Raw genomic sequence first — 15,949 nt, 5'->3', positions numbered from 1 at the left:
GAAGAAAACATTGAATAGTGGCTGTTGTTTTTGCAGGAGGGAGTTGTGACGGCACAGAACCACATGGGGGCTTTGATTGAGTAAGACTTTTATTAGTAGATTGAACAGTACAGTACATATTCCGTACAATTGGCCACTAAATGGTAACACCCCAATACGTTTTTCAACTTGTCCTAAGCCCACATTAATCAATTCATGGTAATATTGCTCTATGTATTTATTATATATACACATACATATATATATTAGGGGTGGGCAAAAATGAATGCGTTAATTACGAGTTAACTCATCAATCTATTAACGCCGACAATTATTTCATCGCACATTTGCGTATGTTGTTTACATGCTTTTATTTTGTTAACGCCTTTTCTTAACAAGATGAAGTCGCCCGGATGTGCTTCGGTGTCGAGGGGCTCTTGGTAAAGATGGAACATTTGGCAAAAAATACCGGACAATTCTGCAAATTTCCTGGCTGGCTTACAGCGTGGTCACTCCGGGATCACTTACGACCGCCAGACAATTCTGGATGTGGATAGATCGGGCCGTTTTGGACTGAATGACGCGTGCTTGCTAGACCGGCTAGCTAGCATGGGAATACTTTGCCAGCTACATCTGTGAAGCAGCGGAGTATATGTGTTGTCTGTCTATTTATGAATAATGCAGACCAGGCGTGTTGGCTGAGTTCTTAACGTTTACTTTCAGAGCGTGCATATCACAACATACAAGATGCCGTCATGGCGACACAACCTGCTCGTCACTCCTGTTGCATGCTGGGTAGGGTAGTTCTTTTTTTCCCTGCCTCATAACATCACAATATAGTACCATGTATATGATGCCTTCAGTTTATCAAAGCACCAAGCAAACAATCGGAAAATTCCCATCATATCAATTCCTAGATATGGTCATAATTATTTTAAGTGCACTACGCAGAATAAACACGACATTATTAATATTGCTACTACAGATAATTTGATCAAAAATTCCCTAAAACAGCCCACTACCTATAATATAGGTTTTTTAAACATAAGATCACTGATAAAAAAAAAATGTTTCTGCTGTTACCTCAGAAATTGCCTGTTCGGATGTTATGATTGTGGCTCCGAGATTTGTATGTAGATTATATTTATTTTCCATAACAAACAGGATAACTTAAATACCCTGGCAGTGGCAATAAGCTGAAATGTTTGTATTTACATTTTTGGAGTTGATTTTCATCAAATATGCTATTTAACTGCTACTGTTTAACAAGGACTGATTTAAATTGTCTTTGCACAACAAATGTTTTGGCGCTTTTGTTCATGTGGGAGAATATTCCAATAAAGGTGCACTACACACTACTTTTGAATTTGTTATTGGGCTTTGCGTATACAATGCAGTTAATCGCGATTAATCGGAGAAATAGTGCGATTAACTTCGATTAAAATTTTTAAGCGTTGCCCAGCCCTAATATAAACATTATAAGATAATGAATAATGAACAATAGATTTCAATAAACTACAAAGGAATGGAGTGTGACAAAATCCAAAAGGGGCGTACGGCGTAAGACCATGTGTAGGAGTTAATTGCTCAGTGTTTACCAGAAGTGATGAGTGAGAGGCGGAAGATCGGGAGGACAAGGCAGAGTTTGGAGGTCTTCAATCAATCAATCAATGTTTATTTATATAGCCCCAAATCACAAATGTCTCAAAGGACTGCACAAATCATTACGACTACAACATCCTCGGAAGAACCCACAAAAGGGCAAGGAAAACTCACACCCAGTGGGCAGGGAGAATTCACATCCAGTGGGACGCCAGTGACAATGCTGACTATGAGAAACCTTGGAGAGGACCTCAGATGTGGGCAAACCCCCCCCCCCTCTAGGGGACCGAAAGCAATGGATGTCCAGCGGGTCTAACATGATACTGTGAAAGTTCAATCCATAGTGGCTCCAACACAGCCGCGAGAGTCCAGTTCAAGCGAATCCAAGACAGCAGCGAGAGTCCCGTCCACAGGAAACCATCCCAAGCGGAGGCGGATCAGCAGCGTAGAGCTGTCCCCAACCGATACAGGCGAGCGGTCCATCCTGGGTCTCGACTCTGGACAGTCAGTACTTCATCCATGGTCATCGGACCGGACCCCCTCCACAAGGGAGGGGGGGGGACATAGGAGAAAGAAAAGAAGCGGCAGATCAACTGGTCTAAAAATGAGGTCTATTTAAAGGCTAGAGTATACAGATGAGTTTTAAGGTGAGACTTAAATGCTTCTACTACTGGTCTTGAGGCGAGCAGGAAGTCTGGGGGCTAAACGGGGCGTCAACAGGTCCGTGTCCAAAGCAGGTATATATATATATATATATATATATATATATCAATCAATCAATCAATCAATGTTTACTTATATAGCCCTAAATCACTAGTGTCTCAAAGGGCTGCACAAACCACTACGACATCCTCGGTAGGCCCACATAAGGGCAAGGAAAACTCACACCCAGTGGGACATCAGTAGAAGCATTTAAGTCTCACCTTAAAACTCATTTGTATACTCTGGCCTTTAAATAGACTCCCTTTTTGGACCAGTTGATCTGCCGTTTCTTTTCTTTTTCTTCTATGTCCCACTCTCCTTTGTGGAGGGAGTCCGGTCCGATCCGGTGGCCATGTACTGCTCGCCTGTGTATCGGCTGGATATGTGTGTGTATACTGTATATATATATATATATATATATATATATATATATATATATATATATATATATATATATATATATATATATATAAGTGACACTTCCCCTGTCATTATTTTCAAAATGGAGGAGGCTGATTTCAATACCGCTAATTTGAAATCGCATAAAGGGAAGAAGATTAAGAGCTATTCAGTAGGATTTAAGGTCCACGCTTACATTACACTCAATTTTTTACCGCATGCCTTTGGTAAGTGCTGGAGTGAGAAGAGGTTTTGAAATAAGTAGCGCATGCTTACTTTTACCGCATGCCTTTGGTCAGCGCAGGAAAGAGAAGAGGTTTTAAATTAATTAGCGCCCCGGCGGCAATTCGAGGAAATACGGTATATATATATATATATATATATATGTACATATACACACACACATATATATATATGAAAAACAAAGTAAAATTGTAAAATATGTTAATCCAAACAAACTGTTGTGGTCCATCCATCCATCCATCCATCATCTTCCGCTTATCCGAGGTCGGGTCGCGGGGGCAGCAGCCTAAGCAGGGAAGCCCAAACTTTCCTCTCCCCAGCCACTTGGTCCAGCTCTTCCCGGGGGATCCCAAGGCGTTCCCAGGCCAGCCGGGAGACATAGTCTTCCCAACGTGTCCTGGGTCTTCCCCGTGGCCTCCTACCGGTTGGACGTGGCCTAAACACCTCCCTAGGGAGGCGTTCAGGTGACATGCATGTGGCAGCTTTTTTTACGTCGTTTGCTATGACGCTAAGTTAGTGTCCACACCCGCAGTTTCACATGAGGTGACTTCATGTCGACAGCTCCAGGAAAACAAGAACTTGTATTTGATGATTTGTGTGTGTGTGTGTGTGTGTGTGTGTGTGTGGGTGTGTGTGTGTGTCACACTCCCACCATGTTTGTGTCGACTGTTTCCTGCTGTGTTGTTTCCTGCTGCACCACACTTGCCTCATCTCGCTGCTTGCACTCTTGACTTTTAGTTAGTGTTAAACACACACACGCATGCAAGCACACACACACGCACGCACACACACACATGCACACACACACTAACACCAGAGTTTAGAATCCGGAGTGAAATTGCTTTCCTGGAAGACATGTGAGGGGAAGAAATAGGCACACATCCTCCAATTTACTTCAAAGATGAGGTGCATTATCAAAATTGTTTGATAGTGCTGTTTTTTGTTTTTGTTTTTTTCAATGCGGGTTGTAAAATCGTCCAACTCAACTTTTTTTTTTACCATGAAATCCTGGTCCCTTACTTCCTGCGTATCTTGAAACATTGACGGAAAAAAGGAACTAAAACATGTTTCAACACAAACTGATACAATGGAACTTTAGAGTTTATAAACATCAATAATTGCTTCATATATATATATATATATATATAGGTGTGGGAAAAATCACAAGACTACTTCATCTCTACAGAACTGTTTCATGAGGGGTTCCCTCAATCATCAGGAGATTTTAATGGAAGCATTCACATACAATGGTTTATATAGGGCACAGAGTGGGTGGGTGCAAGCAGGCGTAGGGGCGTGGTGATTGGCTCATGTGTTACCTAAGAGGTATTTCCCTCCGTGGCGGCATGTTGAAATGATTTCACTGCGCTTGTTGAGGGATGACAGGTCTGGGTGATATATAATAAACAGTTTCTCCTTTAAGCATAGGTTGCATCTTTTATTACCACTGTTGTAAGGGGTGCTGGATGCAAGAATTTGCCATGTTATTGAATATTCAACATTATTGTCTTTGAGGTTCCAAATGTGTTTGCTGAGTTCTGTAGAATTCCGCAAAGTCTGGTTTCTAAAGGAGGCGTTGTGATTATTCCATCTTGTTTTGAACGCTCCTTCGGTTAATCCTACGTACGTGTCGGATGTGTTAATGTCCTTGCGTGTTACCTTTGCTTGGTAAACGACTGATGTCTGTAAGCACCCTCCGTTGAGAGGGCAATCAGGTTTCTTGCGACAGTTACATTCCTTATTGGTTTCAGAGTCGTTTAGTCTGGGGGTGGGCAGTCCTTTTGCAATTGCTTTGTTGTGGTTTGAAATGATTTGTTGTATGTTATTCATACAGCTGTAGCTCGATTAAATGTTGTTCTTGTTGAATATTTTTCTTAGGGTGTTGCCTTTGGGGAAGTGTTTGTCGGTCAGAGTGAGGAACTTGTGGCCGATATTGGTTGAGACGTTTTTGCTGAATGGCGGGTTGTACCAGATGATGTTGTTTCGTTTTCTGCTCTTTTTTGGTTGGTTTCCTGGAGTGGGTTCATAGGTGAGGGTGAAGTTGTATCCGCTTTCATCAAGTGCTTTCTGGTACGGGGGAATGTAACTGTCGCAAGAAACCTGATTGCCCTCTCAGCGGAGGGTGCTTACAGACATCAGTCGTTTACCAAGCAAAGTATGATATATAATAAACAGTTTCTCTTTTAAGCATAGGTTGCGTCTTTTATTACCACTGTTGTAAGGTGTGCTGGATGCAAGAATTTGCCATGTTATTGAATATTCAACATTATTGTCTTTGAGGTTCCAAATGTGTTTGCTGAGTTCTGTAGAATTCCGCAAAGTCTGGTTTCTAAAGGAGGCGTTGTGATCATTCCATCTTGTTTTGAACGCTCCTTCGGTTAATCCTACGTACGTGTCTGATGTGTTAATGTCCTTGCGTGTTACCTTTGCTTGGTAAACGACTGATGTCTGTAAGCACCCTCCGTTGAGAGGGCAATCAGACATCTCTAATTATTACACATGGTGTATGGAGATACATATTTGGCTGCTTAGCTAAATTCTTGGTCCGACCACCGAAAACAAGACATTTAAATTTTTCATTCGCGTTTGTCCTCGCGATGAGTTCGGGTTTTTAGCCGGATGACTGCAGTTCTCGCACTCTCATTAGGTGGACCCAGATTCGATCGAGCAAGGCATTGGATTGGACTAGTTACATTCCCATTGTACTAACTCTAGCACTGTCCTGAAAAATATATATATAAATATATTTAACAACTGTCTTTATGGGAAAATATGCAGTTTGTTTATGTCTCATGTTCCAAAATGTCCTCCAGGTTACGCCCCTGTCACGGGAATGTGCCATCCAGTCCGGAGCTGCACCCTCAACCACGAAGACGGCTTCTCCTCGGCATTTGTGGTTGCACACGAGACCGGACATGTGTAAGTCTTGCCTTCATATTTTTTTATTTATTTGAAGGCCACACTGGTGCCTTTAAGATTTCTATGCATACAGTATATTGCCAAAAGTATTTGGCAGCCCATCCAAATGATGAGAACCAGGTGTCCAAAAAACTTGGCCTGGTGTATAAAATCAAGCACTTAGGCATGGAGACTGTTTCTACAAACATGTGCGAGAGAACTGTCACAGGATTTGAAAATTTCCTCGCTCCTAAATATTCCAAAGTCAACTTTGTTATAAGAAAAGTGAAGATTTTGGGAACAACAGCAACTCAGCCACCAGGTGGTAGGCCACGTAAAACTGACAGAGAGCTGTCGGCGGATGCTGAAGTGTATCGTGCAAAGACTTTCTGCACAGTCGGTTGCTACAGAGCTCCAAACTTCATGTGACCTTCCAATTAGCCCACGTCCAGTACGCAGGGAGCTTCATGGAATGGCTGAATCTAAGCCATACATCACCCAAGTCTAATGCAAAGTGTTGGATACAGTAGTGTAAAGCAGTGGTCCCCAACCTTTTTGTATCCGCGGACCGGTCAACGCTTAATAATTTGTCCCGCGGCCCGGGTGGGGGTAGGGGGGTTGTCCTTTTTTATTAATTTTTGTATTTTATTTTTTTTTTTGTCATGAAAAAGGGAGGTTTTTGTTATGAAAAAGGGAGGATTTTGTGGTTGGTGCACTAATTGTTCTTCTGCGGCCCCTTGGCCCGGTGGTTGGGGACCACTGGTGTAAAGCACGTTGCCACTGGACTCTCGAGCAATGGAGACGCCTTCTCTGGACCGATGAGTCACACTTTTCCATCTGGCAATCTGATGGACCAGTCTGGGTTTGGAGGTTGCCAGGAGAACGCTACAATTCGGACTGCATTGTGCCGAGTGTAACCCAATTTTTGTTAAAAACGGTCACCTTTTTTCAAACATTATCTCCTCTGAGTGCGTTTGTCGTGTCGGCTTCAAACTACCACAGGAGAGAGATTGAACCCTTCTGATTAAAAGTTGATGAAAGAGTTTTAATTACTGCTACGGTTTGGATTTTATCAGCCTTCAAAGAACCGCTGCGCTGAAAACCATTTCAAAGATGGCCGCCGTGCGCAGACACAGTGAGGGAGATGGGGGTTTTTTTTCCCGTTTTTTTCCGTACCGTCTGCTGCTGGTGCGCACGCACCAACATACGGGAGGGAGGGGCTGTGATCGTCTATACCGAGATGGCTGCCAGGTGCCGTAGCTAAGCCGGTATGTTTTAAAGTTGTCGTTTGTCTGCGTAAACAACCGTCCAATATTTTACAAGTGAAGTGAAGTGAATTATATTTATATAGCGCTTTTTCTCTAGTGATTCAAAGCGCTTTACATAGTGAAACCCAATATCTAATTTTGACGTATAAACCAGTGTGGGTGGCACTGGGATTAGGTGTGTAAAGTGTCTTGCCCAAGGGCACAACGGCAGTGACCAGGATGGCGGAAGCGGGGATCGAACCTGCAACCCTCAAGTTGCTGGCACGACCATTTTACCAACCGAGCTATACCGTAAACTTATAGGTGGCGACCATCAGGGCCAAGTCGCGACGAGAGAGTGTGCCGATGTTAAGATATCACGCCGAGTTGGTAAGTCTATCTGTTTGCTAATAGTAGCTACTAGCCGTACCCATGTATTTTCAATGGGCCGTTAGCATCGGGTTTTAATCCCGTTTCCTCCTATGTTTCGGCTCTGATTGAATATCTTTGTATGTTGAGTCTTTGTTTTGGGTACTTACATATGGTGCCTGACTGTTGTGGCGTTTTAAGGCCATCTGCACTTTTTATGCGCCGAGTTGGTAGGTCTATCTGTTTGCTAATAGTAGCTACTAGCCGTACCCATGTATTTTCAATAGGCGGTTAGCATCGGATTTTTCTAACTTATATCTGTCACGTTATGGAAGGTAAAAACTACAAAATAATAAAAAGTAGTGTGTTGTTTTAGCTTATATCTGGGAAGCACGCCTGCCATGAATAGACCGCGGCATGATACGGGTGCCATCGGCGATCTTTCTGTTTGTTTGCAGCGCTTTGTAGACACTAAGGCAAGTCGGTTGGTGATAAATAGTCACAATGTTGCTGTTGTCTAGTTTTTGTCTTGTCGTTTTGTTATTATCCTTTGATTGTTCCACGTGTCTTTTTACGCTGATTACATATTGGCACTAATCAGAATCAGAATCAGAATCAGAAATACTTTATTAATCCCTTAGGGGAAATTAAGATTTTCAGCACTATCCCATTCACTGGCCCCACTATGGACTGGACTCTCACTATTATGCTAGATAAATTATGGACTGGACTCTCACAATATTATGTTAGAGCCACTATGGACTGGACTCTCACATTATTATGATAAATCCATTATGGACTGGACTCTCACTATTATGTTAGATCCACTATGGACTGGACTCTCACTATTATTTTAGATCCACTATGGACTGGACTCTCACTATTATGTTGGATCCACTATGGACTGGACTCTCACTATTATATTAGATCCACTATGGACGGAACTCTAACTATTATGCTAGATCCACTATGGACTGGACTCTCACTATTATGTTAGATCCACTATGGACTGGACTCTCACTATTATGTTAGATCCACTCGACGTCCATTGCAATCCGGTCTCCCCTATAGGGGCGGGGAGGTCACCCACATCCGCGGTCCTCTCCAAGGTTTCTCATAGTCATTCATACAGACATCCCACTGGGTTGTGAGTTTTTCCTTGCCCTGCTGTGGGCTCTGAGCCAAGGATGTCGTCGTGGCTTGTGCAGCCCTTTGAGACTCTTGTGATTCAGGGCTATATGAATAAACATCGATTGATTGATTGATTTGCGATGGGGGTTTTTTGCTCCACTCCAGACAGGGCGCCCTTAGCAGCCCAGTGTAGATTATATATATTTTTTTTACCAATCCTCCTCCAGCGTTTACCTTTTTTATCCACACAATTGTCCTACTCTAAACACTTTTCCATTTTTCCTAATGAGGAGCCGAGGGGTTGTTATCTCGCCATTTTTACTCTCTCGATCCGCAATTAATCTACAAATGTGCTCCCGATCAACATAACCGGCGGACGGTTAATTTGTCTCGCTCTTTGTTTTTACTTCGTCTTGTTTTGCTTTCCCCGGCAAATTGGCCCGGGTAAGTATGACAAAGCAACTGTTAGAAGCTCCCTTCTATTGAGCGGCCATTAAACTATAATTGGCCCACTTTGCTACCAAAGAGAACTTGCGAAAAAGTTAGGAGACACTTGTAAAGAAAAAAAATAAAGTATATTGTAGCGTCCTGGAGGAGTTAGTGCTGCAAGGGATCCTGGGTATTTGTACTGTTGACCCCCCCAATTCCAACCCTTGATGCTGAGTGCCAAGCAAGGAGGTAATGAGTCCAATTTTTACAGTCTTTGGTATGACTCTGTAGTTTCTATTTTAATTAGAGATGTCTGATAATATCGGATTGCCGATATTATCTGCAAGTATTTGTTCTGTTGTGTTTGTATTGTGTTACGGTGCGGATGTTCTCCCGAAATGTGTTTTGTCATTCTTGTTTGGTGTGGGTTCACAGTGTGGTGCCTATTAGAAACAGTGTTCAAGTTGTTTATACGGCCACCTTCAGTGTGATCTGTATAGCTTTTGACCAAGTATGCATAGCATTCACTTGCGTGTGTGTGTGTGTGTGAAAAGCCATAGATGTTATGTGATTTTTCTGGCTCCACTACTGCAACGCACTTCTTGTCGGGATCCCCGGCAAGAACATTCCGAAGCTACAGTACATACAGAATAGTGCTGCTAAGATCCTGATGAGAGTGCGGAAACAGGACCATATCACACCAACTCTGAAATCAAATCCCTTCACTGGCTTCCTGTTCCACTCAGGATTGAATATAAAGTCTCCCTGCTAACTCACCAGTGCCTCCATGGAAAATGCCCCCCTCTACCTCAAAGAAGTACTCATCCCCAAGTCCTCCACACGACACCTCCACTCCAACAGGCTAACCTTCTCCAGCCTCCAAGGACAACGCTACGAACTCCGCCGCTCACAGTCTGTGGAACGCTCTCCCTGACCACCTGAGGGCACCACAGACTGTGAATGCTTTTAAAAAAGGCTTAAAAACCCTTCTTTTAAAAAAAGCCTTTTTTATAGATATATGCATACTAGTTCTAGCTATTAGGCTGTTGTAGTTTTTATATTTTATTTATTTGTATTATATTTTATTATTATTATTTATGCACTGTAGCACTTTGAGGTTGTTTGCTCAATGTAAAGTGCTTTTTACAAATGAAATCTATTATTATTATTATTGTTATTATTATTATTATTATTGTTGTTGTCTGGGTGGAATTCGGGAGAATGGTTGCCCCGGGAGACTTTCGGGAGGGGCACTGAAATTCGGAAGTCTCCCCCGGGAAAATCGGGAGGGTTGGCAAGAATGACTGGGAGACACAACTGCTCTCTACATCCGCGTACTGCTCTGTACAGCGGCGTTTTAAAAAGTCATACATTTTACTTTTTGAAACCCATATCTATCATTTCCGATTTATTTATCGGGCTGCCGACATCTGTAATCGTAGCATGTGCACTACTGCCATCTAACGTCTCGGAATCGCAACTGCATGCAAAGTCTAGTACATAATACGATACGGTCCTTGCCAAAGAGACGCAGAAGTGTTAGAAAACAAGATATCACAGTTTGACAAAAAACAATATTTTTTTTTTCAACATTTAACATTTGCAAGCGCATTTGATCAGACACAGAAATAGGAACAGAATCGTCTTTATTGTCTTCATGCACATGTTCTATTACGTTTTACTGACTTTGTGGTTAAAAAAAAAAAAAAATATATATATATATATATATATATATATATATATATATATATATATATATATATATGTATATATATATATGTATCGGAATAAAAGCCAAGGAAATACTTGTAAAAAGACTATTACTAGGAAATGGATATCCCAACCGGCCCTGCGATGAAGTGGCGACTTGTCCATGGTGTACCCCCCACGACCCCAAAAGGGACAAGCGGTAGGAAATGGATGGATGGATATCCGACTTTGAAGCAATGGATGGAAATGCCAATGGACATTTTATATAATGGAGAAGATAACGGCCTTTATTAAGTATTAATTGGAGAAATTTACTTCATACTGGGAAAACTGGGTCAATTATGTCACGCCTCATAAGCCTGACTTGAATTTTTTAAATTAATGATTGTAATGCTTAAAAAAAAAGATTACTCCCTATATGTGCGTATATATGTATGTATGTGTGTATGTATGTGTATATATATATATATATATATACAAATATGTATATATATGTATATATATATATGTGTGTGTGTATATGTATTTATGTGTATATGTGTGTAGGTAGGTGTATATATATATACATATATATATATATATATATATATATATATATATTTATATATACATATGCGTATATATGTATGTATATATATATATATGTGTGTGTGTATATGTATTTATGTGTATATGTGTGTAGGTAGGTGTATATATATATATACATATATATATATATATATATATATATATATATATATATATATATATATATATACATACATACATGCGATGAGGTGGCAACTTGTCCAGGGTGTACCCCGCCTTCCGCCCGATTGTAGCTGAGATAGGCGCCAGCGCCCCCCGCAACCCCAAAAAGGGAATAAGCGGTAGAAAATGGATGGATATATACATATGCGTATATATGTACAGTATATATGTGTGTGTATGTATGTGTATATGTGTATCTATGTTTATATATATAAATATATATATATATATATATATATTTGCATATATATGTATGTATGTGTTTGTGTGTGTATGTCTGTATATTTATGTATATATGTATATCTGTTAATATTTTTTCTTTTTATTTCTGTTTATTATTATTATCAATGTATTTTTATTACTTTTTTGTTTATTTAATTGATGTATTTGTAGATACTACTTTTTTTTCTGTTTCTTTTTTTTGAGTGGGGGTGGTATTATTGGGACATAAACAAAAACAACTATTTTGACATTTAGGGCAGACAGATATATGAAGAATGTTATTATGATGTAATGGATAGGAATGTCTGATGCTGGATGCCAATAAGAATAAAATGAAAAAAATAATAAAAAATGGCAAGGAAATAAAGATGGAATATACAAATATGTGAATATATTACTGAACTTTGGTTGACCAATGAAAAACAGGCACTAAACAATAAATATCGTAAAATACTAAGCGCTGCATAAAAGTACCGACAATCGGTGCTGTTGACTACTGGTATCGATCATCAGGTATCGGTACCGTATCGATTCAAATGTGAACAGTACCCATCCCTTGTTTTAATACATGTTTTTCCGCCACTTGTGGCAGTAACACATCAGATGATTGGGACAAGCTCAAACTAGCAGAAGAAATCTGCATCAAAAACTCATGGAGCAGTTCCCCAAGCGCAAAAATTAAGACCAACAGAGGTGAATTAATTTTATTGACGGTTTATTTACAAAACATAGTTATTACTTACTTGCTATTCATATACATGTTTTTGTAAATGTACTCCAAGCCTTTTTTTTACAAATCCCAGTGTTTACTTTTGTAGTCAGTCCGACCTAAGCCTAAGGCTCGTATGTGTTGTATCAATAATCGTCATTATTCCGTGCCTTCCCCGCGAAGTGGATTGTTCATTTAGCGTGCCGCCGACCTCAACTAATTAGCGCCAGCACCTGACAGGCCCATCGCTTCGGCAGACGTCAATACCCGTCAGCGTCATCCAAGAGGAGGACTCGCACATTTTCTCATCAGGCTTTTTTAAGCACATGTGTGTGGACATTAGGGATGGGATACAATCTATAATGCCCGTACTTGTCGCAACCCCCTGCGATGACGATACGGATCACGATAAATATTTTGGCATATCAGTGATAACAGAGCTATTTCACAATGAGTTGCAGAGGCTCCTAATTTCACTGGTGATTTATTCGTAAAAAATGGGCCATCTCTAGTTGTATTATTTTCTCTAAACTTGACCATTGTTTGGATACTTGACTGTTATGATCCGCTGCCCGGATCATATCATGTTCTGGTTTTGATTTGTTTTTGTATTATATTCTGTTAGTGTTTGACGTCCTCAGTTCCTGGTTTGTTCTGATTCTATAGTTACTCATTAGATTCACCTGCCTGTTTCTTTTGACGTGCACCCGCCTCTTGATTACTGTCTTTATTTAAGCCTGCCTTTTCTGTTCATTCAGTCTTGCCTCCTAGTTTGTGTTTCACGACAGTGACGACTCCGATTCCTGATCTGTACTTGCTGGCTTCCGCGCTAAGCCTTTAGTCTTCTAGCTCCCATGCTAGTAGTTTTGTTTTACGTTTTGTGCATTGTGCAAATTTTTCTGTTCATAGTCTGTTTTAATTTTAACTAAACCCCTTGTTTCTTACCTTCACACTGTGTTCGAGCCCGACTGCATCGCTGAGAGAACGACCCGCATCACCACGATGCCACGCAATCGTTACATATATATATATATACATATGTAACGATTCCGAACAAGATTCCGAGGTATTTGAACTCCTCCACCTGGGGCAAGGTCTCCTCCCCAACCCTTTTACGGGCAAGAACCACAGACTCGGACTCGGAGTTGCTGATTCTCATCCCATTCGCTTCACACTACCCTGCGAACCGATCCAGTGAGAGCTTTGAAAAAACCGCTGTGTACGATGGGAGGAGACGAGAGGGGTGAGATCTGACCAAGCTCGATCCAGGACCAGTCCAAGCCCGAGGCATCTATTTCGTCTTTTGTGTTAATGTGACCAAAAACAAGGGCTGTTTACATACCCACCACATTCCTTTTTAAAAGGATTGTTGTCATGTAAACAGGGAATATCCAAATAAAGGAAGGGACGTGAACCTTTTTCTCTTAGAGCGTGGGTGACACTGTAAGAGGTTACAGGTCGACACGTTTCTCCTCAATTGAGCCAAATTCAATTCCTTGCTTCTTGTCTCGGTTAATAAATGTCATCGATGTTTAAACCTGACACCCTGTTCCAGGACAGTTGGAAATAGGACGACTGATGTTGCAGGAGATTTAAACTCCATGTTGGTTTATTTATGTATTTATTCATTTTTGTTGGTGTTGTTTCTGAAGCGTGGCAAGTAATTGCAATTGCAAGTGCTCGGTCCGTCTTAGCCCCTGCTCTTATAAACGTCTCTCAAACGTCGAGTTGCTGATTCTCATCCCATCCGCTTACCCCTACCCTGCGAACCGATCCAGTGAGAACTTTGAAAATACCGCTGTGTACGATGGGAGGAGACGAGAGGGGTTATCTATTGTCATCCAAGACCTGACCAAGCTCGATCCAGGACCAGTCCAAGCCCGATGCATCTATTTCGTCTTTTGTGTTAATGTGACCAAAAAACAAGGGCTGTTTACAAACCCACCACATTCCTTTTTGAAAGAGTTGTCGTCATGTAAACAGGGAATATCCAAATAAAGGAAGGGACGTGAACCTTTTTCGCTTAGAGCGTGGGTGACACTGTAAGAGGTTACAGGTCGACACGTTTCTCCTCAATTGAGCCAAATTCAATTCCTTGCTTCTTGTCTCGGTTAATAAATGTCATCGATGTTTAAACCTGACACCCTGTTCCAGGACAGTTGGAAATAGGATGTTGATTTATTTATGTATTTTTTGTTTTTTTGTTGGTGTTGTTTCTGAAACGTGGCAAGTAATTGCAATTGCAAGTGCTCGGTCCGTCTTAGCCCCTGCTCTTATAAACGTCTCTCAAACGTCGAGTTGCTGATTCTCATCCCATCCGCCTACCCCTACCCTGCGAACCGATCCAGTGAGAACTTTGAAAATACCGCTGTGTACGATGGGAGGAGACGAGAGGGGTTATCTATTGTCATCCAAGAACTGACCAAGCTCGATCCAGGACCAGTCCAAGCCCGAGGCATCTATTTCGTCTTTTGTGTTAATGTGACCAAAAAACAAGGGCTGTTTACATACCCACCACATTCCTTTTTAAAAGAGTTGTCGTCATGTAAACAGGGAATATCCAAATAAAGGAAGGGACGTGAACCTTTTTCGCTTAGAGCGTGGGTGACACTGTAAGAGGTTACAGGTCGACACGTTTCTCCTCAATTGAGCCAAATTCAATTCCTTGCTTCTTGTCTCGGTTAATAAATGTCATCGACGTTTAAACCTGACACCCTGTTCCAGGACAGTTGGAAATAGGACGACTGATGTTGCAGGAGATTTAAACTCCATGTTGGTTTATTTATGTATTTATTCATTTTTGTTGGTGTTGTTTCTGAAACGTGGCAAGTAATTGCAATTCCAAGTGCTCGGTCCGTCTTAGCCCCTGCTCTTATAAACATCTCTCAAACGTCGAGTTGCTGATTCTCATCCCATCCGCTTACCCCTACCCTGCGAACCGATCCAGTGAGAACTTTGAAAATACCGCTGTGTACGATGGGAGGAGACGAGAGGGGTTATCTATTGTCATCCAAGAACTGACCAAGCTCGATCCAGGACCAGTCCAAGCCCGATGCATCTATTTCGTCTTTTCTGTTAATGTAACCAAAAACAAGGGCTGTTTACATACCCACCACATTCCTTTTTGAAAGAGTTGTCGTCATGTAAACAGGGAATATCCAAATAAAGGAAGGGACGTGAACCTTTTTCGCTTAGAGCGTGGGTGACACTGTAAGAGGTTACAGGTCGACACGTTTCTCCTCAATTGAGCCAAATTCAATTCCTTGCTTCTTGTCTCGGTTGATAGATGTCATCGATGTTTAAACCTGACACCCTGTTCCAGGACAGTTGGAAATAGGACGACTGATGTTGCAGGAGATTTAAACTCCATGTTGGTTTATTTATGTATTTATTCATTTTTGTTGGTGTTGTTTCTGAAACGTGGCAAGTAATTGCAATTGCAAGTGCTCGGTCCGTCTTAGCCCCTGCTCTTATAAACGTCTCTCAAACGTCGAGTTGCTGATTCTCATCCCATCCGCTTACCCCTACCCTGCGAACCGATCCAGTGAGAACTTTGAAA

At 41.3% G+C, this 15,949-nt stretch overlaps 1 protein-coding gene across 1 annotated transcript in view; it reads left to right on the top strand.

The window, feature by feature from the left end:
- Positions 1 to 15,949, top strand: part of adamts3 (ADAM metallopeptidase with thrombospondin type 1 motif, 3) — a 487,969-nt gene that overhangs the window by 276,796 nt on the left and 195,224 nt on the right. The window contains exon 8 of the mRNA XM_061895958.1: positions 5,739 to 5,844. Within this exon, the coding sequence (XP_061751942.1) occupies positions 5,739 to 5,844 (106 nt within the window). The remainder of the gene's footprint in view (positions 1 to 5,738; positions 5,845 to 15,949) is intronic.

Source organism: Nerophis ophidion, linkage group LG01, assembly GCF_033978795.1.
Source record: "Nerophis ophidion isolate RoL-2023_Sa linkage group LG01, RoL_Noph_v1.0, whole genome shotgun sequence".
Classification (NCBI taxonomy): Eukaryota; Metazoa; Chordata; class Actinopteri; order Syngnathiformes; family Syngnathidae; genus Nerophis; species Nerophis ophidion.
Note: the sequence above shows the minus strand (reverse complement) of the source record. Positions and strands in the feature narration are given on the sequence as shown.